Source organism: Ceratotherium simum, chromosome 3 (assembly GCF_057802395.1).
Source record: "Ceratotherium simum simum isolate JZ-2026a chromosome 3, ASM5780239v1, whole genome shotgun sequence".
Classification (NCBI taxonomy): Eukaryota; Metazoa; Chordata; class Mammalia; order Perissodactyla; family Rhinocerotidae; genus Ceratotherium; species Ceratotherium simum.
The window spans coordinates 72,809,634-72,834,976 of NC_141902.1; the positions used below are offsets into that span (position 1 = coordinate 72,809,634).

The 25,343-nt window shown below is 36.0% G+C and overlaps 1 protein-coding gene across 2 annotated transcripts in view; it reads left to right on the plus strand.

Moving 5' to 3' along the window:
* The window catches only part of OCA2 (OCA2 melanosomal transmembrane protein), a 350,637-nt gene that overhangs the window by 165,314 nt on the left and 159,980 nt on the right, over positions 1-25,343 (plus strand). For both annotated transcript variants that reach the window (XM_004421907.3, XM_087428803.1), the window contains one exon: positions 12,175-12,302. In XM_004421907.3, coding sequence (XP_004421964.2) covers positions 12,175-12,302 — 128 coding nt within the window. The remainder of the gene's footprint in view (positions 1-12,174; positions 12,303-25,343) is intronic.

Genomic DNA, 25,343 nt, shown 5'->3' on the forward strand with positions numbered 1-25,343 from the left:
CAGCCGGAAGAAAACCAGTTAATCTTTGGGAGCCTCAGTTTCCTCACAGGCTGGGTTGCCATGAGGTGACCAGCAAGTGCCCATGCCAAGGAGGCTGCTCAGCAAATGGTGGAAACCCTTGTTCTACTTTCCTTTGAATCCTGTTGCCCAGGGTTTAGGAATAGGGGAGAAGAGGCCCATTTAGCTCTTTATTCTACATTGAAACTTTGCTCTGTTGGAGATGCTAATGAGAAAGCACAGAGCAGCTTATCACAGATTTCGCTTTAAGGAATGACACATCTCTTGGTGAGAGATTAATGCCATTCATGGAGGGGGTTGTTAGATGCTCCACAGGGTAAAGACAGCCTAGGTGAATGCTGCTTTTTATCCTTATCCATCTCCACTCGACCGAACTTTTAGTTTCCAGAAGAGTCTCAATGGCACATTGTTAGAATTTATAATAGAATGTGAAGCTGGAGATTGTGATGTTTCCATCAATGGTCTTTTCTTCCAGCACACTGTAAAAGAATCTACCACTTTATCCTTTATTGCTGGCTGTTATTGGGGAGCCAGCACTGAGTGAGAACAGAATGCAACATTGCTGATAGTGACCTGGGGAGACCCGTTAGAAGGTGCCGTTTGTACTCCTCTGCAAAGGCACCAGGCATTACCAGGAAGATATGCTTGTGCATAGGCAGTTTGATTAGTGCCACTGGCTCTCCAGGCGGTGTGATTAAAGTTAAGGGAGAAATTGAGGTTTTACAGGGACAAGGTGAGACTTCAATTCTAGGTTATTGCAGGGAATTTTTCTGACGTGACAAATCTCTGTGAATATAGACTCTACTCTGAAGTTGGATTGACGAGTCCTGTGACAGGAGTTTTGGCTTGAAGAAAATTCAGGCCTCCACAAACGATAAGGAAAAATAGAACTATAAAGAGAGTCCTAGAGAAGCTTCCATCTTCCTGTTCTGACTGAAATTTTTCTTAGGATCATGGAAAATAAGTTGTGCTTTTACTGACTCTAAGGGAGAGATTCTTATTGCCGCATAGCAGAGCGAACAAGGGGATGCCATTTCTGGTTGAAGAAAAGCATTACATAGGGAAAGTGCAATTGGTGTAATTTTTTTCTTATTGAGAACTTAAAGAAAAGATAAGATGATCTATCTTTAGGGGAGCAATCGATGAATCAACCATTAGCTGTGATGGATCGGGTAAGCAAGTGTCTGTCTTCTGTACTGTGGTAGGTGCTGTGGAGAATTCAGAGAAAAGGAACAAAGTCTAGTCAGGCAGGCAAAGCTATACACAAGGAAAAATCAGGCCGCTCCATTTCCTTTGCTTAGAAAACTTCAGTGGCTTCTCTCTGTCTACAGAATGAGGTCCCAATACCTTTGCATGTTATATAAGGCCTTCCGTCTGCCTTACGCGTGCTGAATGACAATGCACTTCCCAACCAGGACATCTTCTTCCTTTTATTTTGCCATTGTGGTAAAAAAAAGAATCACATAAATTTGCCATTGCGTCCATTTTTAAGTGTAAAATTCGGTGACATTAATTACATTCACAGTGTTGTGTAAGCACCACCACTATTTCTAAAACTTTTCATCACCCCAAACAACAACTCTGTAACCATTAAGCAATAACTCCTCGTTCTCTTCCGCCCTACCCTCAGCCCCTGGTAACCTCTAATCTACCTTATGTCTCTATGAATTTGCCTTGTGTTCTAGATATTTCATATAAGTGGAATTGCACAATATTTGTCCCTTTGTGTCTGGCTTATTTCAATTAGAATAATGTTTTCATTGTTCATCTATGTTGTAGCATGTGTCAGAACTTCATTCCTTTTTATGGCTGAATAATATTTCATTGTGTGTATATACTACATTTTGTTTATCCACTCATCTGTTGGACACTGGGGTTGTGTCCCCCTTTTGGCTGCTGTGAACATTTATGTACAAGTATCTGTTTGAGTCCCTGATTTCAATTCTTTTGGGTATGTGCCTGAGAGTGGAATTGCTTGGTTATATGGTAATTCTGTGTTTAGCTTTTTGAGGAACTGCTAAACCATTTTCAGAAGCAGTTGTACCATTTTACATTCCCACCAGTGATGTATGAGAGTTCCAATTTCTCCATATCCTCGCCAACACTTGCTATTTTCTGTTTTTTTCCTAATTATAACCATCCTAGTAGATGTGAAATGGTATCTCGTTGTGGTTTTGATTTGCATTTCCCTTATGACTAATGATAATGAGCATCATTTCATGTGCTTATTGGTCATTTGTAGATTTTTAGAGAAATGTCTATTCAACTCATTTGCCCATTTTAAAATTGGGTTACCTTTCTGTTGTTGAGTTTTATGTATTTATATATTCTCCGTATTAAACCATTATCAGATATATGATTTGCAAATATTGTCTCCTATTCTGTAGGCTGTCTTTTCACTTTCTTGATAACGTCTTTTGATGCACAAAAGTTTTTAATTGTGTTGAAGTCCAATTTATCTATTTTTTCACATGTTGCTTGTGTTTTTAATGTTATATGTAAAAATCTGTTGCCAAACCCAAAGTCATAAAAATTAACCTCTATGTTTTCTTCTAAAAGTTTTATGATTTTACCACTTATGTTTAAATCATTGATCCATTTGGAGTTAATTTTGTATATGGTGTGAGGTAGGGGACCAACTTTATTCTTTTGCACGTGGAAATCTGGTTGTCTCAGCTCTATTTGTTGAAGAGATGATTCTTTCCCCATTGAATGGATGTGGCAGCCTTGTAAAAAATCAACTGGTCACAGATATATGGGTTTATTTATGGACTCTCAGTTCTGTTCCATTGGTCTATATGTCTATTCTTATGCCAGCACCATACTATTTTGATTACTGTAGCTTTGTAGTAAGTTTTGAAATTGGAAAGTGGGTTCTCCGACTTTGTTCTTCTTTTTCAAGATTGTTTTGACTGTTTGGGACCTCTTGCAATTCCCTGTGAATTTGAGATGTGGCTTTTCCATTTATGCAAAAAAAGCTGCTGGAATTTTGTTAGGGATTGAACTTAATTTGTAGATCTTTTTAGGTAGTATTCACATCTTAACAATATTAAGTCTTCTTACCTATGAAGATGGTATGTGTTTCCAATTATTTGTCTTTGTTAATTTCTTTTAGCAATGTTTTATAGTTTTCAGTGTATAAGTCATTCACCTTCTTGGTTTATTTATTTCCAGGTATTTTATTGTTTTATATGCTTTTTAAATGGAGTTGCTTTCTTAAGCAACTTTTCAGATCATTTATTGCAGTTGTATAGAACTACAGCTGATAATTGTGTGTTGATTTCATACTCTGTAAATATGCTGAATTTGTAGCTTTCTTGGGGATTCTTTAAGATTTTCTCTAGGATCATGCGACCTGTTAATAGAATTAGTTTTACTTCTTCCTTTCTGATTCGGATGCCTTTTATTTCTTTTTCTTGCCTAATTGCTCTGCATAGAACTTCCACTTCAATGTTGAATAGAAGTGGTAAAAGTAGGCATCTTTTTCTTGTCACTGATCTAAGGAGGAAAGCTTTCAGTCTTTTACCAATGAGTATGATGTTAACTATAGGTTTTTCAAAAATTCTCTTTATCATATTGATAAACTTTCTATTCCTAGTTTTCTGAGGGGTTTTATTATGAAGGGGTGTTGGATTTTGTCAAATACATTTTCTGTGTCAATTGAGATGATCATGTTGTCTTTTCCTTTGTTCTGTTAATGTGATATATTACATTGATTTTTCTTATGTTGAACCACCATGCATTCCTGGGATAAATCCTTTTAATATACTGTGGGGTTGGGCTTGTTAATATTTTTTGAGGATTTTTGCATCTGTATTCATAAGGTTTATAGTTTGGTCTGTATTACAGATATTGCAGGTATTGGTCTATAATTTTCTTTTCTTTTGATGTCTTTATCTGGCTCTGATTTTAGGGTAATGCTGGCCTCACAGAATGAATTAGGAAGTATTCCCTCCTCTTCTATTTTTTAGAAGCATTTTGAGGAGGTTTGGTTTAATTTTTCTTTAAATGTTTGGTAGAATTTGGCAGTGAGGCCATCTGGTCCTGGACTTTTCTTTGTTGGGAAGTTTTTGGTTAGTGATTCAATCTCTTTACTTGTTTTAGGTCTGTTGAAATTTATATTTATTCTTGAGTCAGTTTATATAATTTGTGTGTTTCTTTGAATTTGTCAATTTCATCTAGGTTATCTAATTTTTTGGTGTACAATTGTTGTTAATATTCTCTTATAATCTTTTTTGTTTCTGTAAGATAGTAATAATGTCCCCACTTTCATTTCTGATTTTCGTTTTTTCTGTTCTCTCTTTTTTTTGTGTGAGTCTAGCTAAAACCTTGTTGATTTTGTTGATCTTTAGAAAGATTCAGCTTTTGGTTTTGTTGGTTTTCTCTATTTTGTTTTTATTCTCTGTTTTATTTGGGAAGTTTTTAGCCATTATTTCCTCATATATTTTCTCTGCCCCTTTCTTTCTCTCTTCTTTCTGGAACCGCCATAATTTGTATGTTGGTTCACTTGATGGATCCCTTAGTCTGTGTTCATTTTTCTTCACACTTTTTCTTTCTGCTCCTCAGACTTATTACTTTCAATTGTCCTATCTTCAAGTTTGTTAATTCTTTCTACTGCATGTTCATATCTGCTGTTGAATTCTAGTGAATTTTCATTTCAGTTATTATACTTTTCAGCTTCAGAATTTTTGTTTGATTTCTTCTGCTTTTTAACTTAACCATTTTTAAGTGTTCTAAGTGTGTTTACATTGTTGTGAAGCAAATCTCCAGAATTTTTTATCTTGCAAATCTGAAACTCTTACCCATTAAACAACTCTCCTTTTCCTCCTGCCCCCAGCCCCTTGTAACCACCATTCTGCTTTCCATTTTTATGTATTTGACTACTTTAGATACTTCATATAAGGGTAATCATACAGTATTTTTTTTTGTGACCGGCTTATTTCACTTAGCATAGTGTCCTCAATATTTGTCCATGTTGTAGAATGTGACAGGATTTCTTTCCTTTCTAAGTCTGAATAACATGCCATTTTATGGATATACTGAATTGTTTATCCATTCATCTGTCAGTGAACATTTGGGCTGCTCTTACCTCTTGCTATTGTGAATAGTGCTGCTATAAACATAGGTATGCAAATATCTCTTTGAGATCCTGCTTAAGTTCTTTTGGATATATACACAGAAGAGGGATTGCTGGATCGTATGGTAGTTTCATTTTTAATTTATTGAGGAACCTCCATACTGTTTTTCATAGTGGTTGAACCATTTTACAATCCCTCCAACAGTGCATAAGGATTCTAATTTCTGCATATCCCCACCAACACGTTTTTTTTCCCTGATTTTTTTGATAGTAGCCACCCTAATGGGTGAATGGTGACATATCGTTGTCACTTTGATTTGCATTTCTCTGATGATTAGTGTTATTGAGCATCTTTTCATATGCTTGTTGGCCATTTTTATATCATCTTTGGAAAAATGTCTATTCAGGTCCTATGACCATTTTTAAATTGGGTTGTTTGATTTTCTTGTGGTTGAGTTTTAGGAGTTCTTTATAAATTTTAGATATTAACTCTTATCAGATAGGTGATTTACAGATATTTTCTCCCTTTCCATAGATTGCCTTTTCACTCTATTGATTGTGTTTTGATGCACAAAAGTTTTAAAGTTTGATTTAGTCCTATTTGTCTATTTTTGCTTTTATTGTCTGTGCTTTTGGTGCATATCCAGGAAAACATTGCCAAGTTCAATGTCATGAAGTTTTTCGCCTATGTTTTCTTCTAGGAGTTTTATAGTTTTAGGTCTGATGTTTAGGTCTTTAATCTATTTTGAGTCAATTTTTGTATATGATGTAAGATAAGAGTCCAACTTTATTCTTTTGAGTGTGGATGTTCAGTTTTCCCAACACTATTTATTGAAGAGATTGTCCTTTCTCCATTGAGTGGTCTTAGCACCCTTGTCAAAGATCATTTGACCATATTTGCAGAAGTTTATTTCTGGGCTGTCTATTCTATTCCACTGGCCTATTTTTTTTGGTATGCCTTGTGATTTTGTTGTTGTTGAAAACTGGTCATTTGACTATTTTAATGTGGTAACTCTGGAAATCAGGTTCTCTCCCTTCACCAGGGTTTGCTGTTTTTTATTTTCGATTGTTCAAGTTTGTAGTAGTTCATTTGTTTTGTGACTTTCCCACACTATTTTTGCATAGAGTATACAGGCATACCTCGTTTTATTCCACCTCACAGATATTGCATTTTTGATAAGACCGTCCTCCACCAGCAAAAAAGATTATGACTTGCTGAAGGCTCAGATGATGGTTAGCATTTTTTAGCAATAAAGTATTTTTTAATTAAGGTATGTACATTCTTTTAGACATAATGCTATTTCACACTTAATAGAATACAGTGTAGTGTAAACATAGCATTTGTATGCACTGGTAAACCCAAAAATTCGTGTGAATCACTTTATTGTGATAGTTGTTTTATTGCAGTGGTCTGGAACTGAACCCGCAATATCTCTGAGGTATGCCTGTATTCCTTGTTCGGTATGGTCACTGAAATCTCTGTTCCTTAGTGTGTTCAGCTAGTGTTTTGACAGAGATTTCCTGAATGCCAGGAGCTAAAAAACAACAACAGAAACAAAGAAATAAAGAAACAACAACAACAGCACGTCTCCCAGTCTTCACAGATGACTCCATGCTGGAGCACTCCTTTCACATGTAGCCAGGCTTGCGTTAAGACTAGGTATTAGCCTGAGGTGAAAGCTTAGAGAATTCTCCAGCTTTTTCTGAGCATAGGTCTTTCTCTGTGCATGCATGTGTCTTTCTATATTCTCCTGAATACACGGCTGCTTTTATATGTCTTAATTTCCCAAAGAAACTCCTCCCAGCTTTTGCTCCTGTGCCTCAGTTGGCCTATTGTATGTTTCAATAGTAATCTTTTCCCCAGGCATCTGTGGGTTGTTAGTTGGGCTTGCAGTAGCTTTGAACAATGCCTGACACTTTTCTGGCCTGAGTTCTGAGTTAGGTGAAACTGAGATGAGTGTTTTGCGTTAGTCTTCAGGTATCCTCCAGTCAGATTAGAATAGACATACACAATAATTTGTGAATAAAGTCTGCTATGCTTCCTCAGAACTAGAGACCAGAGTCTCACACTGGAAACACAGGCTGCCTCTACTTTAAGACCACTGAAATGCTGGGGAGGGGGTGAGGCAAGGTCAAGTAAAACTAACACAAAGCTTTCCTATCATTTTAAATTGCCTTTTTCTTGATTCAGCATTTGTACTGTTGCTGTAAATCTTTGGCTGCTTTCTAGAGTTTTGACAAAGTTGGTTTTAACAGTTTCTGCTTGTTTTTTGATGTTTCTGTGCAAGGACAGAGGTTGGAACTGCCTCTCCACCATGTGGCTGATGGCATTCTGACGTCTTCCTTCTCGACACTCTCTCCTTGGATATGCTTTTCCCTTTTTCTTGAATGCCCTTTCCCCCTCTACCCGGAAAATTATCTTCATCCTCTAAGATGTTGCCTGAATATCACCTTCCCTGTGAAACCTTATCTCAATCACCACATTTTGTTACTCTCTCTGGGTGCTCTCTAATGAATTGTATGCATGTGCACTATTACATCAAGTACAGCTGTTTACTTATATATGCATGTTCTCCCCCACGCGGTGAGCCCCTTGAAATTCACGGTGGTATATTGCTTCCGTTTCCATCCATATCTCTTAAGTGCAGAGCCTGGCATGGAGTGGGCATTCAAAAATGGCATATAGAACAATTCAGGTTAAGGAAACTCTCAGTGAGGACCAGGTGAATAGGAGTTCTCCCTGACATCGTGAGAAGACTAGACATGGGTACACTTTGGAAAACAGAAATAAGTAAGGATAGTAGAGGACAAGGGGGTAGTTTGGATATATTTTCAAATTCTATAGGTCACATGCAGTAACTGTTGTTTTCCAGAAAATAATCTATATTTTAGCCCTTAAAGGTAGAGTAAGGGTAATAGAAAGAATTGGAAACAGTCAACACATACAATTTTTAATATTTTTTTAAATGCAAGGTGGAGAATTGTCAACAATTGTTGGTTGACAGGATACTTCATTCACCCAGTTAATTCTTATTCAAGAGATTTTTTCGTCAACTATGTAAACAATTGAGGTCCCAGTGCTTTTCTTTTTTTAATGAAGTTTTCTGCTTCTCCCAGTTACAAACTGGCCAAATCCACTTTGGTGTTGGAGAACTCCTCCATCTTTTTGGTAGACAACAGTAGCCTCTCACTCTTGAAGGTGGGAGAGGGCTAGCTCTGTAATGGTTATAATGAAAGCCCCACACATAAATATCTATCAAACACATATTTAGTTACAAGTAGACATAAATCAGTTTGTGCAACCTGTTTGGTTAATCTGATGATGCCCCAGTTATTTGAACTTTTAGTCTTCCAGGCACACCTTGCAAGAAACATTTACTAGACACAGCAAAAATATTCTAGTAAAATTCAGTGAGCCTTAGAGTTGGCATCAGACACAGAATGTTTGGAGATGAAGTGTCAGGCCCTCTCCATGATGAAGAGCAGTGGTCAGGCATCACACCTAAAAGTTTCTTTGGGCTTCTTTGTAATCCCTCCCTCCTGACTCTCCCAGCAGTTCTATACCTAGAAAGTCTTTGATCTGTTTCTGTCACTGCAGATCAAGCATTGACAAGCTTTTTTGTAAAGGGCCAGATGTAGTAAATATTTGAGGCTACGTAGGCCATACACTCTCTATCACAAAAACTAAATGCTGCTGTTGTAGTGCTAAAGCAGCCATAGAAAATATGTAAATGAATGACTGTGGATATATTCCAATAATAATTTATTTACAAGCCAGATTTGACCCATGGGCTGTAGTTTGTCTAACCCTGCTATTTGCATTTTCTAGAAGTTTATATAAAAGAGTTGTATAATATGTAGTATTTTTTGGTCTGGCTTCTTTCATCAGCATAATTATTATGAGATTCATCCATGTGGTAGTATACATCAGTAATTCATTCCTTTTTATTTGCTGAGTAGTATTCAGGAATTTGAATATGCCACAACTTGTACATCAGTTCACCTGTTGATGGACATTTGGATTGGTTCCAGTTTTTGGCTATTATAACTGAAACTACAGTGATCGTTTGTGTTCAATTCTTTGTATTATCATATGCTTTAATTTCTCTTGGGTTAACACCTAAAAGTGGAATGTTTGGAATGTATGGTAGATTTATGGATAATGTTTTAAAAAACTGCCAAACTCTTTTCCAAAGTGGTTGTACCATTTGATAATTCCACCAGCACTGTCTGAGAGTTCCAATTACTCCACATCCTTGTCAACACTTAGTTTTGTCGGTCTTTTTGATTTCACGCATTCTAAGGTATGTAGTGAAATGTCATTGTGGTTTTACTTTGCATTTCTCTAATGACTGGTGGTATTGAGCATCTTTTTGTGTGCTTATTTGCCGTCTTATAGCTTCTTTGGTGAGGTGTCTATTAAAATATTCCCTATCTTAAATATCTTAAATGGGTTGTTTCTTTCCTTATTGTTGAGTTTTGAGAATTTTTTAAAATGTATTCTGGATGCGAGTCCTTCATAAGATAAATAATTTGCATATATTTTCTCTTTGTCTGTGGCTTATCTTTGCTTTTATTTAACTGTGACTTGTGAAAAACATGAATTCATAATTTTTATAAAGTCCAATTTATGAAAATTTCCTTTTATGAATCATGCTTTTAGTGTTGTATTTAAGAAAACTTTCCCAAGGTCAAAGAGATTTTTTCTATTTTTTATTCTAGAAGTTTTATAGTTATAAATTTTGCATTTAGGCTTATGATCCATTTAGTTAACTTTTATATATGATTCAACGAACAGATCAATGCAAAAATTTTTTGTTTTTGCATGTGGATATCCAATTGTTCCAGCACCATTTGTGGAAAAAACTAATCTTTCTTCACTGAATTGCCATTGAGCCTTTGTTAAAAATCAGTTGACCATCAATGTGTGGGTGTATGTCAGGACTCTCCATTGATCAGTTTGACTGTATTAATGCAATACTACACTGTTTTGACTATTGTAGCTTTATAATAGGTCCTGAAGTGAAGTAATGTATGTTCTCAAACTTTGTCCTTTTTCAAGGTTGTATTGGCTATTTTAGGTCCTTTGCATTCCCATATGACTTTTAGAATCAGTTTGTTAATGTCTGCACAAAGAATGGCTGGAATTTCTACAAAATATTCTTAGGAAAAACTAAAGAAGACCTAAATAAATGGAGATATACACCATGTTCATAGATCAGAAGACCTTATATTGTTAAAATACTAATTCTTCCCAAATTAATCCATATATGGCCCGTCAAAGGTGTCCACTTTCGAATTCTTGATGTTAATGTCTGTGAATCTTATGTTAAATGGCAAAAGGGACTTTGCAGGTAGAATTGAGGTTATAAACCTTAATATAGAGAGATTTTCCTGGGTTATCCAGGTGGGTCCAGTGTAATCACATAGGCCCTTGAAAGTGGAAGTGGAACACGAAAGGGTCAGTTAGAGAGATGTGACAGAAGAAGAGGCAGGAGAGATTTGAAGTGTGAGAGGGACTTGACCCACCATTGCTGGCTTTGAAGATAGAGGAAGGGGGTCAAGAGCCATGGAATATGGGTGGCTTCTAGAAGCTGAGAACAATTCCTGTGTGGCAGCTAGCAAGGAAATAGGGACTACAGTCTTACACCTGCAAGGAGTTGAATTATGTCAACAACCTGAATGAGCAAGAAAACAAATTATCTCCTAGAGCTTCCAGGAAGGAATGCAGCCCTGCCAACACCTTGACTTTGTCTTGGTGAGGCTCTAGTCAGAGACCCAACTGAGCCCAGCATACTTTGGACCTATGAAAACTACGATATAAGAAGTAGGTTTTATTTTAAGCCACTATGTTTGTGGTAATGGCTATGGCAAGTATAGAAAACTAGTAATCTTTCTATGTCTGTAGAATCTATAGTCATGTCACTGATCTTATTCTTGATATTGGCAATTTTTGTCTTCTCACATTTTGTCGTATTCAGATTGGCTAAGGCTTGTCGTTGTTCTTGATCGTTTCCAAGAGCCAGGTTTTGGTGTCATTGCTTGTCTCTAATATTTTTCTATTTTCTATTTCATTGATTCCTGCTCCAATCTTTATTGTTTCTTTTCTTGTACTTATTTTGGGTTTTATTTGCTCTACTCATGAAAAAAAATGAGCAGACTATTTGAACAAAAACTTCATAAAAGAAGATATATGGATGGCAAATAAGCACATGAAAAGATGCTCAACATCATTAGTCATTAGGGAAATGCAATTTGAAACCACAATGAGATACCACTTCATACCCATTGGAATGTCAAAAATCAAAAAGGCTGACAAGTGTTGAAGATGTAGAGAAACTGGAATTCTCATATACTGCCAGTGGGATTGTAAAATGTTACAAGCATTTTGGAAAACATTTTCACAGTTTCTTAAAACATAAATATTCCGCAATAATAACCTATCATATGATGCAACCATTCCATTCCTAGGTATTTACCCAAGGGGATTGAAAGCGTATGTACCTATAGATAATGATATATGAGAATTCATAGCACATATATTTGTAATAGTCAAACACTGGAAACAATGCAAACGTCCATCAACAGTGAATGAGTGTGTACATTGTGGCATAGCCATACTGTGACATACTACTAAACAATGAAAAAGAATGAACTGTTGATCCACACACCCCCATTGAACAATCCTAAAATATTTGTGCTGAATGGAGACAGACAAAAAAATACATGCTGTATGATTGCATTTATGAAAATGTAGAAAATATAAACTAATCTGTAATGAAAGAAAGATGAATGGTTTCCTGGGGGTGGGCTGGGGTGACAGGAGGAGCTAGAAAGAAGACAAGGACATAGGCATGAGTAAACTGCTGGGAGTGGTGGATGTCTTCATTCATTATCTTGATTGCGGTGTTGGTTCATGGGTGTATACATTAGCCAAAATATAAATTGTACATTTTAAATATGTTTAGTCTGTAGAGTATCAATTATCCTCGATAAAGAAAAAAGCAATCAGAAGATGAAAATTGATTAATGTGTTAACAATTGAACTACATCTACATGTCAATTTATTTGTTTTTCAGGGTGGATTGCTATTCTGGGTGCCATCTGGTTGCTAATTTTAGCTGATATCCATGATTTTGAGATAATTCTACACCGAGTGGAATGGGCAACGCTCCTATTCTTTGCCGCACTCTTTGTTCTGATGGAGGTAAGACTTTAGAACTTTTGCAATGTGATCTTTTACTTGATTTTTATATTTCATATTTTATTTAGTAATGAAGAAAACCTAAGTCTGTAAGTCTTTCCACATATTCACTAAGTGAAAAATGATGACAGTTGTAATTAGACTATTTTAAGTTAAACCAGCTTTTATCTCAGCCACCTAAATATTTCTGATAAAATTACTTGGTTGTTTTTTTTTCCCCTTGAATTATCTTTGTGGTTTGTAAACTTGCTCTAATTTCATTTGCTATAAAGTAGAATTTTCTCTAAGTTGGGTTTAGAGCGAAGTGACTTGTTATAGCAAGTTTACAGGGTATTATTGTCTTGATGATCTACTTGATTTTGTGTAATATTTGACGTAAATATTCTGTTATCATGTAAAAGACTACATCAGAGAAAAGAGTGAATGATATGTGTTGTTTTAGTTATAGGTGGTGTTACAAAATTGTTCACAATACTTTTCAATCTTGAAACTTGATTTATAAGCTTGTGTCCTCCACAAGTACAGAAGTTTACGGATGTAGAAAAATACTCCTCTCAAAGGATCCCCTCAAGCATACCAAATGTCTCACATTAATTACCTTAACTTGGTGATGACAGACCCATTAGGTTTTCATTCTTCTCTCCAAGTTAAAACTTCGATACTATTTTTTTTCTAATTGTTTTTAAACAGGTCCCTTGCGTCTTTGAAATCTGTCTTCACTCATAATGGATTGTGTAGATGTAACCAGGTGACTCATGTAGGCCCTCCAAATCTGTCAGGGAGTCGTGAATTATATTCTGTGTCCTCGGTTCCCTACTCAAAAACTTCATCTTTTCTTTTTGGAGTGTTTTTTCCACAGTGAACACATAGAATATGGAGGGGAAAATTCTGGTTACAGTTTTCATGATTGGCCTTTGAAAGTCTCTGCCTCAATTACATGTTTACTCCAGGTGTAAATGGCTATCTCATCTGGGGTTTTGACATATTTTCCTCAATTTTATACTTCACTTTTGTTGATGGGGTAAACACTTGAATTTTTAAAGCAACTTTATTGAGATATGATTTACATATCATAAAATTCACCCATATTGAGTTTATAATTCATGATTTTTAGTAAATTTAGAATACTTCCATCACCCCCAAAAGATCCCTCATGGTCATTTCCAATCAATGCTAGCACTCAATTCCAGCTGTGGGCAGTCACTAATCTTCTTTCTACCTATGAATTTGCCTTTCCTGTACATTTCATCTAAAAGGAGTCATATACTGTGTAGTCTTTTCTGTCTGGTTTCTTTAATTAGAATAATGATGTTGAGGTTGATCCATGTTCTGGTACATATCTTTAGCTCATTTGTTTCATTGCCGAATAGTATTTCACTATATGGATATAATGTATTTTATTTGCCCATTCACCAGTTGACGGACATTTATGTTGTTTCCAAGTTTTGGATATTATGGGTATTACTGTCAAAACATTTGTCTATAAAAGTCTTTGTGTCGACATATATTTTCATTTCTTTTGGGTAGATGCTAGCTCTTACCATAAATTTAGCTTAAGAAACTGCCAAAATGTTTTCCACAGTGGCTGTACTATTTTGCATTCCCATCAGCAATGTAATAAGATTCCAGTTTCTCTACATCCTCACTATCATCTATTGCCTTTCTTTTGATTATAGACATGCTAGTAGGTGTGAAGTGGTATCTCATTGTGATATTCAGCAACTTTTCATGTTATTAGACATTTCTGTATCTCCTTCGGTGAATTTCTATTCAAGTCTTTTCACCATTTTCTATTTTGGTTGTTTGCCTTTTTATTGAGTCATAAGAGTCCTTTATATATTCTGTATACAAATCTTTCCTCAGATATACGATGAAAAGTATTCAGTTTTTCACCATTATGCGTAATGTTAGTTGTAGGTTTATTTTGTAGAAGCCATTTACCAGGTTGAAAAAGTTATGATATAGTTGAGTTTGTTGTGAATTTTTATCAGAAATGTATACTGGAATTGTCAACATATTTGTCTATATCTATTGAAATGACCATGTGGTATTTATTCTTGAGTCTATTAATTTGAATCTGTTAATATGGTATGCTACATTAGTTGATTTTCAGATGTTAAATCTACTTTGCATTTCTGGGATAAATCTCACATGGTGATGGTGTATGATAAGTTGTTGAATTCAGTTTGCTAATATTTTGTTGAGGATTTTTGCGTTTATATTCATGAGGGATATTGGTCCCTATTATTATTTTTATGTCTTTGTCTGGCTTTGGTATCAGTGTAACACTGAATGAGTTGAGAAGTGTTCTTTATAGAAGAGTTTGTGAAGAATTGGTTTTAAATATTTAGTAAAAGTTTCCAGTAAAGCCATCTGGTCCTGGAATTTAATTTGTGGGAAGGTTTTGTGTTTGTTTGTTTTACTAATTCAATTTCTTTGGTCTATTCAGATGTTCTATTTCTTCTTGAGTAATTTTAGTAATTTTTTCTTCTATGAATTTGTCTGTTTTATCTAAGTTGTCTAATTTCTGGCATAAGTTTATAATGTTGCATTATAATACTTTTTATTTCTGTGAAGTCATTAGTGATGTCCCCTTTCATGTCTGATTTTGGTTATTTGTGTCTTCTCTCCTTTTTTTCCTGATCAGTCTAGGTAAAGTTTGACAATTTTGTTGATCTTTTTTTTAAGAAGCATATTTTAATTTCATTGATTTTTCTCTGTAGTTTTTTTTTTTGTTTTCTATTTCATTGATTTCTGCTCTAATCTTTATTATTTCATTTTTCCAATTGCTCTTGACTTATTCTCTTTTTTTCTGCTAGATTCTTAAGGTGGAAACTCAGGTTATTGACTTGAGATCTTTCTTATTTTCTTATTTGCTTATATAAGTGTTGAAAGCTATACAATTCCCCTAAGCACCACTTCTCTGCATCCCTTAAATTATATGTATTTTTCTTCATTTTAATTCAGTTCAAAATATTTTCTAGTTTTCCTCGTAATTTCTTTTTTGACTCATGGGTTATTGAGAAATATGTTTTTTAAGTTACAAATATTTGAGGATCACCCACATTTCTTTCTCTTTTTGATTTTTAATTTAATTCAATTGTGGTCATAGGACATATTTTGCATCATTTTAGTCCTTTTAATTTTATTGAGACTTGTGGTCCTTTTATTGAGACTTATGGTGTTGCATTCAGTTTTTCCTGAGGGAGAATATTCCACTTGTGCTTGAAAAGTATGTGTATTCTGCTTTTGTTTGGTGGAGTGCTCTATAAATGTAAGATATGTCATGTTCATTAATAGTTTTGTTTGTTTTGTATATTACCCATATTCTGTGTAGTTGTTCTATCAATTATTGAGAGTGGGGTATTGAAGTCTTCAGCTATTATTGTTGAATTGTGTATTTTTCCTTTCAAGTGTGTCGGTTTTTGCTTCATATATCTCGAGGATCTGTTGTTAGGTACATATATTTTATAATTATTATATCATTCAAATGAATTGAACCTTTATCATTATTAAATGTCCCTCTTTTTCTTTAGTAATATTTTTCTGTTAGAATCTATTTTGACTGATATTGATATAGCCACTTCAGCCCTCTTTTGTTTACTATTTGCATGGGCTATAATTTAAAAAAAACCCAGTCTAACAATTTTTCTGTTGATTGAAATGTTTAATCCATTCACATTTAAATTACTCATATGGTTGAACTTATGTCTGCCATTTTGCTATGTCTCATTTCTTTTTCATTCCTCTCTTCTCCTGTACTGCTTTCTTTGTGCTAAATAAATATTTTCTTGTGTACCATTTAAATTCTCTTCTTTGTTTCTTTTTTTACACCATATTTTTGAATTATTTTCTCGTTGGTTACTGTAGAGGTTAAACTCTTATTTATTACAATCTACTGTGGATTAGTAGTAACTTACTCCCAGTAAAATACAGAAATCTTCTTCCAATACAGCTCCAATTTGTCCTCCCTCTTTTGTGCTTTTATTGTCACATGTTATATCTTTATGTTATGTGCCCATCATACAGTTTTATCATTATTATTTTATGCAGTGTATTTTAAATAAGGAAAATTAAATAAAAATATATTCATACAATCTTTTATATATCTAGGTATTTACCTTTTTCATGGATCTTTATTTCTTTGTATGAATTTAAGTTGTCATATGGTGTCAGCTTGAAGGAATTCCTTTAGTATATCGTATAGAGTAGGTCTGCTAGCCACCGACTCTCTTAGTCTTTGTATGTGAATGCTTTTATTTTGCCTTCATTTTCAAAGGACAGTTTTGCTGGATCAATATCCTATCTTGGTTGACAGGGTTTTTTTCTTTCAGTACTCCAAATCTGTCATCCTCCTGCCCTCTGGTCTCCATTACTTCTTATGGGGTCAGCTGTTAATCATACTGTTTTCCCCCTATGCATGTAGAGTCATTTTTCTGTTACTGCTTTTGAGACTTTTCTTTGTCTTTGTCTTTCAATAGTTTGACTATGATGCATCTAGGTGTGGATCTCTTTATGTTTATCCTCCTTGTGTTTCTTTGAGCTTTTCAGATCCTTAGATTAACTTTAAAAAAAATCAACCTTGAGTATTTATTTATTTATTTTGTGAGGATATCAGCCCTGTGCTAACATCTGCCAATCCTCCTCTTTTTTTGCCGAGGAAGACTGGCCCTGGGCCAACATCCACACCCATCTTCCTCCACTTTATATGGGACACCGCCACAGCATGGCTTGACAAGCAGTGCATCGGTGCACGCCCGGGATCTGAACCAGTGAACCCCGGGCCACCATAGTGGAGCGCGCTTACTTAACTGCTTGCACCACCGGGCCGGCCACCCAACCTTGAGTATTTAGATAGTTTCTGGTTATTATTCCTTCAATTATATTTTTTACTCTTTTTTTCTTTAAAATATATTATTCTCCTCTCTTTCTGGGACTCCCATTAGCCATGTTAGTTCTCTTGATGGTTTCCTGTAGGTCTTTGATATTTTGTTCATATTTCTTCATTTTTTTTCTTTCTGTTCTTTAGATCAGATAATTTCTATTGATATATTTTCATTTTCAGTGAGTCTTTTTTTTTTTTTTTTGTGAGGAAGATTAGCCCTGAGCTAACATCTGATGCCAATCCTCCACTTTTTGCTGAGGAAGATTGTCCCTGGGCTAACATCCATGCCCATCTTCCATCTTCCTCTACTTTATATGGGACGCCACCACAGCATGGCTTGACAAGTGGTGCATCGGTGTATGGCCAGGATCCGAACCCACGAACCCCAGGCCGCCGAAGTGGAGCGTGTGCACTTAACTGCTACACCACTGGGCCGGCCCCTTTCAGTGAGTCTTTTTATGTCATCTTAAATTTGTTGTGGAGTTCCTCTGGTGAATTTTTTATTTCACTCATATTTTTCAATTCCATAATTTCCATTGCTTTCTCTTAAAAATAATTTTTATCTCTTTATGATATTCTCTAGTTAATGCATCATTGTCATCATTTTTCAACATATTTAAAATTCTGCTTTGCAGTCTTTTCTAAGTCCAACATTTATGCCCCCTCATAGAAAATTTCTATTGATTGTTTTATTCACCCTAGAGTATAGGTTATATTTTCCTGTTTTTGTTGTTGTTGAAAACTGGAAATTTTAGATAATATGTTTTAGCGACTCTGGCTGCTGATTTATCCCCCTGGGGGGTTGTTGTTGATTCTATTTCTATGAAACTGTTATAAATGTCCTTTTGTGTCGCTAGAAACAATTTTTATCTTAAAGTGAGTTTTGTCTGATATTATCATAGCCATACCAGCTCTCTTCTGGTTATTGTTTATATGGTATATCTTTTTCCATCCTTTTACTTTCCACATATTTAGGTCTTTGAATCTAAAGTAAAGTACTTATAGATAGCATATAGTTGGGTCATATTTTTTAAAAAAAAATCACTCGGCTGATATCTGCCTTTTAATTGGTGTGTTTATTCCATTTACATTTAATGTAAATACTAAGAAGATAGTATTTATGTATACCATTTTTCTATTTGTTTTTTTTCTTATGTCTCTTTGACTATCTCTTTTCCTGATCTCTCTGTTAAGGTGTTTGTCTCTGTTGATATCACACTTAGCTGTTAGACTCCACTAATTCCCAAATTATTGCTCTATTGTTTTTTTACAATGCCTTGGGTCATACATTTCTCCACAGTGTGGTCCAGTTAAATTTGGTTCTCTTTGCAGGGGTAGTTTTTGAGGCTAGTCTTTGAGGTTTATTCTAACCCTAGGAGAGTTCTTCTTAGCTATCTATTTCCTTGGTTCCCTTTGGTAAATTAGCTGGCCTATAGCTTACCTTGTGGCTCTCATGGAGCTATCAGCCTCATCTTAATTGCTTACCATCAGATCTCCATTGTTTTTTTAGAGCACTCTGAGGCTTTAACTTCTCCATACTCTGTTTTAAATAAAGTCACTTTCTTTGGGGAGAGTTTCAGAGCTCTATTTTCTTGTGGCCTGCCTCTCCCCCTTGGCAAAATATCATAATCACTGCTAAATAGCTAGGGGCAGGGGCAATGGCCTGCTTCTCTTGGAGTGACACCTCTGCTTTTGGAGCAGGGCACTGAGTGGGGACAGTAGTCTCTGGTCTTCTAGGCTTGCCTCTCCTGGTGTGGAACTTCCACCCTCCAAGTGAGCAGGGGTGAGGACAATCAGTGTCCCAGTATGCTTGCTCTGATGCGCCTTAGATAGAACTTACACCCTATGAGTGGGGGCTGGGTGGAGGAAGAGATCCCTTGATTTCTTGGCCAAACTCTCATGGAATTAGGCTCTGCAACACAGAGCTGGGGAGTTGAGGAATGCTAGTAGCCTGTTCCTCTCAGGGAGTTACTGTAGTTCTTGACTGTGAGTTGGGGGAGAGGGAGCTCTGTCTTCTTGGACATACCATTAGAGTATCCAGCATGCTGAGCTTGGGTTGGGGAGTGGGTTATAGTTCAAGTGCCACTGACTCTTATTGTTCTTATCAATATTTTCTTGAATAAATGTATCATCATTGGCTGTATACCCTTAGACAATTTCCAGAGACTTTCTTTAAGAAATTTTTTTTTCCCACCGCTTATGGTTGTTTTGCTGGGGAGTGGCCCTGCAGAGCTCCTTATCTGACCCTTCCAAAGTTAAGCTCCCCTTTATGCCTTTTTATTTGTTTCTTTGTTTATTTTTGTTTTCCTTCTGAGGTCAATGATTGGTGATTTCCAAAGCTGGTAATAATTCCAAAGCAACGTGAATTATGTAAGCAGCCGAATTTTCCTTTAGGGATATTTCAAAGTTTATTTATCTCACTCTAACATAACAAAGTGGTCTACAGCAAAGTAAAACCAATTAGCATGGTCTTTAAAATTGACCTGGAATGTTTCACAAATGCAATGATGTTTCTAACATTTTTTTCTCTGTGTGAGTATGTTTAGATACATTATTAGATGGGTAACATTTTCTAGTGTTCATTTTATTTTCTTCTTTCTTTTTTGAGGCCAGAGTAATAATTATAACACCCAGGGCACTCCAAAGTTGGGAGAGTCCTCAGCATACACTCCAGGAGCTGATGAGAGCTGCAGACCAACCCCCTCCCCTAACCTACACCCCATGCTGAATCTTTTGGGATCATGCTTGTGTTTCCTTACCACCCAATGCTTTATACCTCCTTAGGCAATTGTGCATACGAGAGTAATAATGGTTCTTTGAAAAGAGCTATATGATGTTTATTTTCTTGGATATTTAATTGATTTGTAGACAATTTTGGGCTTTCTAATCCTTTAATTTTTTCTTGTATCTTCTTTACAGCTCATTTCTTTCCCTCTAATTGCCTCTTGTTTTTCTCTGGGCAATTAGGGGAGCCAAACTGGACAAATTGGTTAGTTACCTTGACATTAGGAAAGGCTATTATGTCTCAGTTTCTTCTCATTATATCCATTGTTCTGCAGCAGTATCCTAGTGATAAGAATCGGGTAGTTTGTACATGTGAGCACTAAATTGGGAGAATTTGTCTAAATTTTTCTTTTAGGATCTATATCCTAATCATTCAGATACATGAGGCATTGATTATATTCGTCTTAATAAGTCAGAATGTAATTTTGTAAAATTTACTTATGTTGATTTTTTAAAATTTTCTGGCAATTATAGGAGTATAATATGTTTTCACCTAGAAAAAAGAAATAGAGCTTTCATTTGTGCCTGAAATTAATGTCAACAAAACCAGCCCAGGAAACTTGCTGCTTTCTACTAATCAAAGAAAATTCTAAAATAGATTTTGCTTTATGTATTAATTGAAACAGGTGATTTTGGTGCAGAAACCAGCAGGAAGAATTTTTTTTTTTTTTAAAGATTTTATTTATTCATTTTTTTCCCCCCAAAGCCCCAGTAGATAGTTGTATGCCATAGGTTCACATCCTTCTAGTTGCTGTACGTGGGACTCGGCCTCGCGTTGGACGGAGAAGTGGTGCCTCGGGGCGCGCCCGGGATCCGAACCCGGGCCGCCAGTATCAGAGCGCGCGCACTTAACCGCTAAGCCACGGAGCCGGCCCGGAAGGATTTTTGACTAAAGCTAAGGGATGCCTCCTTGCCTTAGTTTCCAACCACCATGTTTTGACTTGAGTCCTCAGCAGAATATGTTATCTATCATAATTACTTATATCTTCCTGACACCATATCATCAATTTAGAAAATCACCAGAAGACTGAGATTTTTATTATTGCGTTTCAAATTTTGTTCAAAACATTATACAAGTTGTAGTTTTCCAGGAGGTTCAATGGTTCTTCAACTTGACTAGTTTAAAGTGTGGGGAGTTTAGGATTAACCAAATCGCTGTGAAGTATAACCTTAATAAAGCCAGTGCAGATGCATGACTTCCCCAGTACAGTGCTGAGGGGCAGCTTAATGCTCGTTTTGACAGAACCTGGACCCAGGGAGACAATTGACTGGGCAAGATCCTTTCCCATCCTTTCTGGAAATAGGAAAAGCACTGTTAGGAGCCACTTTAAGACTCAGATGCTGTCAACTCTGTGTGATTTCATCCCCAAATACTCTTGTTGATTTTGCTCCCACTCATCCTTACTCAACAGGGCCTCACTCTGCTTCTCCTCTCCATGACTAGTCTAAACAACTTCATCAACCTCAACCAGAACCTCATTGCAGCTGGATTCAACCTCTGGCACGATGGAGAAATGGATGGATGGGAAGTTTTCTCCCATGCCATGAGCACTACGGGACCATGAGAGTACTCCAGTGGGCACACTTAGGGGTGGTCTATGCACCAACCCCAGGTTCACGGATGACTCTTACAACTCAAGTTAACACGTTATATTTATCATAATATTCAAGAGCACAAATTTTAGCATCAAAGTGATCCACGGTCTTGCCAGTTCCTAGTCATGAAATTTTAGGCAATTTACTCAAAACCTCTAAGCCTCAATTTCCTTATCTTTAGAATAAGTTTATTAATACTAATTTTGCAGTGTTGCTAGTGAAGAACCAATAAGATCATATATTTAAAGTGCTGAGCCTCATGTTGAGCTCACAGCTGACACTCAAAAAATACTTTTTTCTCTTTTTTCTTATTAATAACTTTAATTAAAATCTTACTTCAACCTATTCATGTATCAACCCACTGTCAGCTCAGAAAAGTGTGAATTATTGTATACAGAGGTCCCAGGCAAAGTCTCTGGACCACACAAATCTCACATACTTGGTTCCCCTGCCCCAGCAGCCATTCCCTTCAGACTATCCTGCCCTCATCTTGACACCTTGGCCCCAAATCCTTGTTTCATAACTAATATCTGATGCTACCTTTGACCCCTTCCAGATTTTGAGTGTTTCTTGACCCTTTTTCCGGCCATTTTGGACCTGAGTTCTCTTACATATATTTTGGGTCTAATGTCTCTTGTTTCATGTGACCACTGACTCTGAAACATGCCCCACTCTGAAACATAGATAGTTAGTCAGCACTGGTCTGTTTTTGAAAAGCAGTGGAAGACATTTGGGTCCATTAAGCTATGTTGCACTGACTTCTGTTACCAACATCAGATTGTCTTCTAGAAAATTTGGTAAAGCCATGGAGGACCTGGTACAAGGAAAACTATAGATGCCTTGCCCCCCTGGAATTTAAGATCAATTTTGAGTCTTTCTAAATTTGGGAAATGAAACATGTTTCCTTATATCTAGTGGCCTTTAAAGTTAACAATTCCTTAGTCTCTGCTGGGGAATATTATCTGACCGATCCTGTTGTTTTATAGGGATTTGAAATGTTAAGTGGCTTTTAAAGCTATGTTTAAGATTGTCTGGATGACTCTTAGAGGTAGGGAGTACATAAAAAAGTTCAGTATAGAAGTATTTGCTCTTTTTTTTTTTTAAATTTTTTGTTTATTGCAGTAACATTGGTTTATGACATTGTAAAAATTTCAGGTGTACATCATTGTACTTCTATTTCTGCATAGATTACATCATGTTCACCACCAAAATACTAATTACAACCCATCACCAGACACGTGTACCGAATTATCCCTTTCACTCTCCTCCCTCCCCCCTTCCGTTCTGGTAACCACCAATCCAATCTCTGTCCCTATGTGTTTGTTTATTGTTGTTATTTTCTACTACTTAATGAAGGAAATCATACGGTATTTGACCTTCTCCCTCTCACTTATTTCACTTTGCATTATACCCTCAATGTCCATCCATGTTGTCACAAATGGCTGGATTTCATTGTTTCTTATGGCTGAGTAGTATTCCATTGTGTATATATACCACAGCTTTTTTATCCATTCGTCCCTTGATGGGCACTTAGGTTGCTTCCAAGTCTTGGCTATTGTGAATAACGCTGCAAGGAACACAGGGGTGCATGTACCTTTACAAATTGGTGTTTTCAAGTTCTTTGGATAAATACCCAACAGTGGAATAGCTGGATCATATGGTAGTTCTATCGTTGATTTTTTGAGGAATCTCCATACTGTTTTCCATAGTGGCTGCACCAGTTTGCACTCCCACCAGCAGTGTATGAGAGTTCCCTTCTCTCCACATCCTCTCCAACACATGTTGTTTCCTGTCTTGTTACTTATAGCCATTCTGACGGGCGTGAGGTGATATCTCATTGTAGTTTTGATTTGCATTTCCCTGATAGTTAGTGATTTTGAACATCTTTTCATGTGTCTGTTGGCCATCTGTATATCTTCTTTGGAGAAATGTCTGTTCAGGTCTTTTGCCCATTTTTTAATTGGGTTGGTAGTTTTTTTGTTGTTGAGATGCATGAGTTCTTTATATATTTTGGAGATTAAGCCCTTATCAGAAGTATGGTTTGCAAATATCTTCTCCCAATTGTTAGGTTGTCTTTTCGTTTTGTTGATGGTTTCCTTTGCTGTGCAGAAGCTTTTTAGTTTGATGTAGTCCCATTTGTTTATTTTTTCTCTTGTTTCTCTTGCCCGGTCAGACATGGTGTTTGAAAAGATGTTGCTAAGACCGATGTCGAAGAGCGTACTGCCTATGTTTTCTTCTGAAGTATTTGCTCTTAAAAGAAGAAAATTTAGAATGAAACTGTCTTGATCTGACCTGAGGGACACATTAAATATCTGAAGATTTTCATTGCAGAGTTTTGGCCCCACTTCCTCCCAGGCTGTAGCCATCTCTTCTTACAACAAGAATTTAATAGCTTTAGGGAAACCTCTATTCAATATTCCCACAGATAGAACCCTACAAATATGAGCTCAGAGACGAAAATTTCAAAACACACAGGGAAACAATTCATAATGAATGAGAGTGAGCAAGACATTTTTAGGTTATAATATTCAAAGAATGATGAATAAAATGTTTAAGGTGAGGTATTTCATATATGCAGTGTTCCCCTTCTTTTCCTTGTAATGCTTTCTTTAAAACAACAGCAACAAGGAAATAGGGAGAATTTTATATATTACTGCCCCAAATCAGATAACTATATTTTCTGTATAGTAAGGACAGAAAATAAATAGCAAGGCTCAGATATTGCAGCAAAATACATTTCTGTCCTTTTGGGGGTATTATAATATTTTAAAACCTTCTTATTTTGAAATAATTTTAGACTTACAGAAATTTATAAAAAGAGTACCCATCACCATGATATACTCATCACCCAGCTTCCCCTAAACTAAAAACATTGCAGAACCATAGTAAAATTATCAGAATGTGAAAATTAACATTGGTACAGTTATATTAACTAAACTACAGACATGATTCGGTTTCACCAGTTTTTTCCCTGATGGCTTTTTCTATTTCAAGATCTTATCTAGAATTCTACATTTCATGTAGTTGTTGTGTATCTTTAGTCTCCTCCAATCTGTGATGATTCTTTAGTGTTTCTTAGTCTTGGTACTTTTGAAGAGTACTGGTCAGTTACTTTGTAACTATTTCTCAAATTGGGTTTATCTAATGTTTTCTCATGACAATTTTGATGTTATACAGTTTTAGCAATACCACAGAGGCCCTTCTCAGTTTATCGTGTTGGGGGTACAGATATTGGTATGTCTCATTATTGGTGATGTTAACATTGGTCACTTGGTTAATGTGATATCTGCCAGTTTTCTCTACTGTGAAGTGGAACATTTGTAAATTATTTTATGGGGAACTACTTTGAGACTAAGCTAATATCATGTTTCTCCTCAAACATTTCCCCATTGATTTTAGCATTTGTCAGTAGCTCTTTGCCTCCAACAATTATGTCTGTGCTATTTGCCTAGTGATGATTTTGTATTATCCTTATTCCTTCTACCTTTATTGCTGGAGTTCATCTGTAAGGAAGAGCTATCCTTCTCTTTTATTTATTTAATTACTTATTTGCATCAGTAAAGGCTCATGGATATTTAGTTTGCTCTCTCACTTACAACTCAATACTATCATTGTTTATTTTGTTGCTCAAATTGTTCCAATTTAGGCCATTGGGAGGATCTTCAGGTTGGCTCCTTGGTCTTTTGACACACTGTCATCCATTTTCAAGTATTTCCTAATTTTCTGGCATCACAAAATGTTCCTGATTCATTTTGTGTTTTACCTGCCCTAGTCCTGGA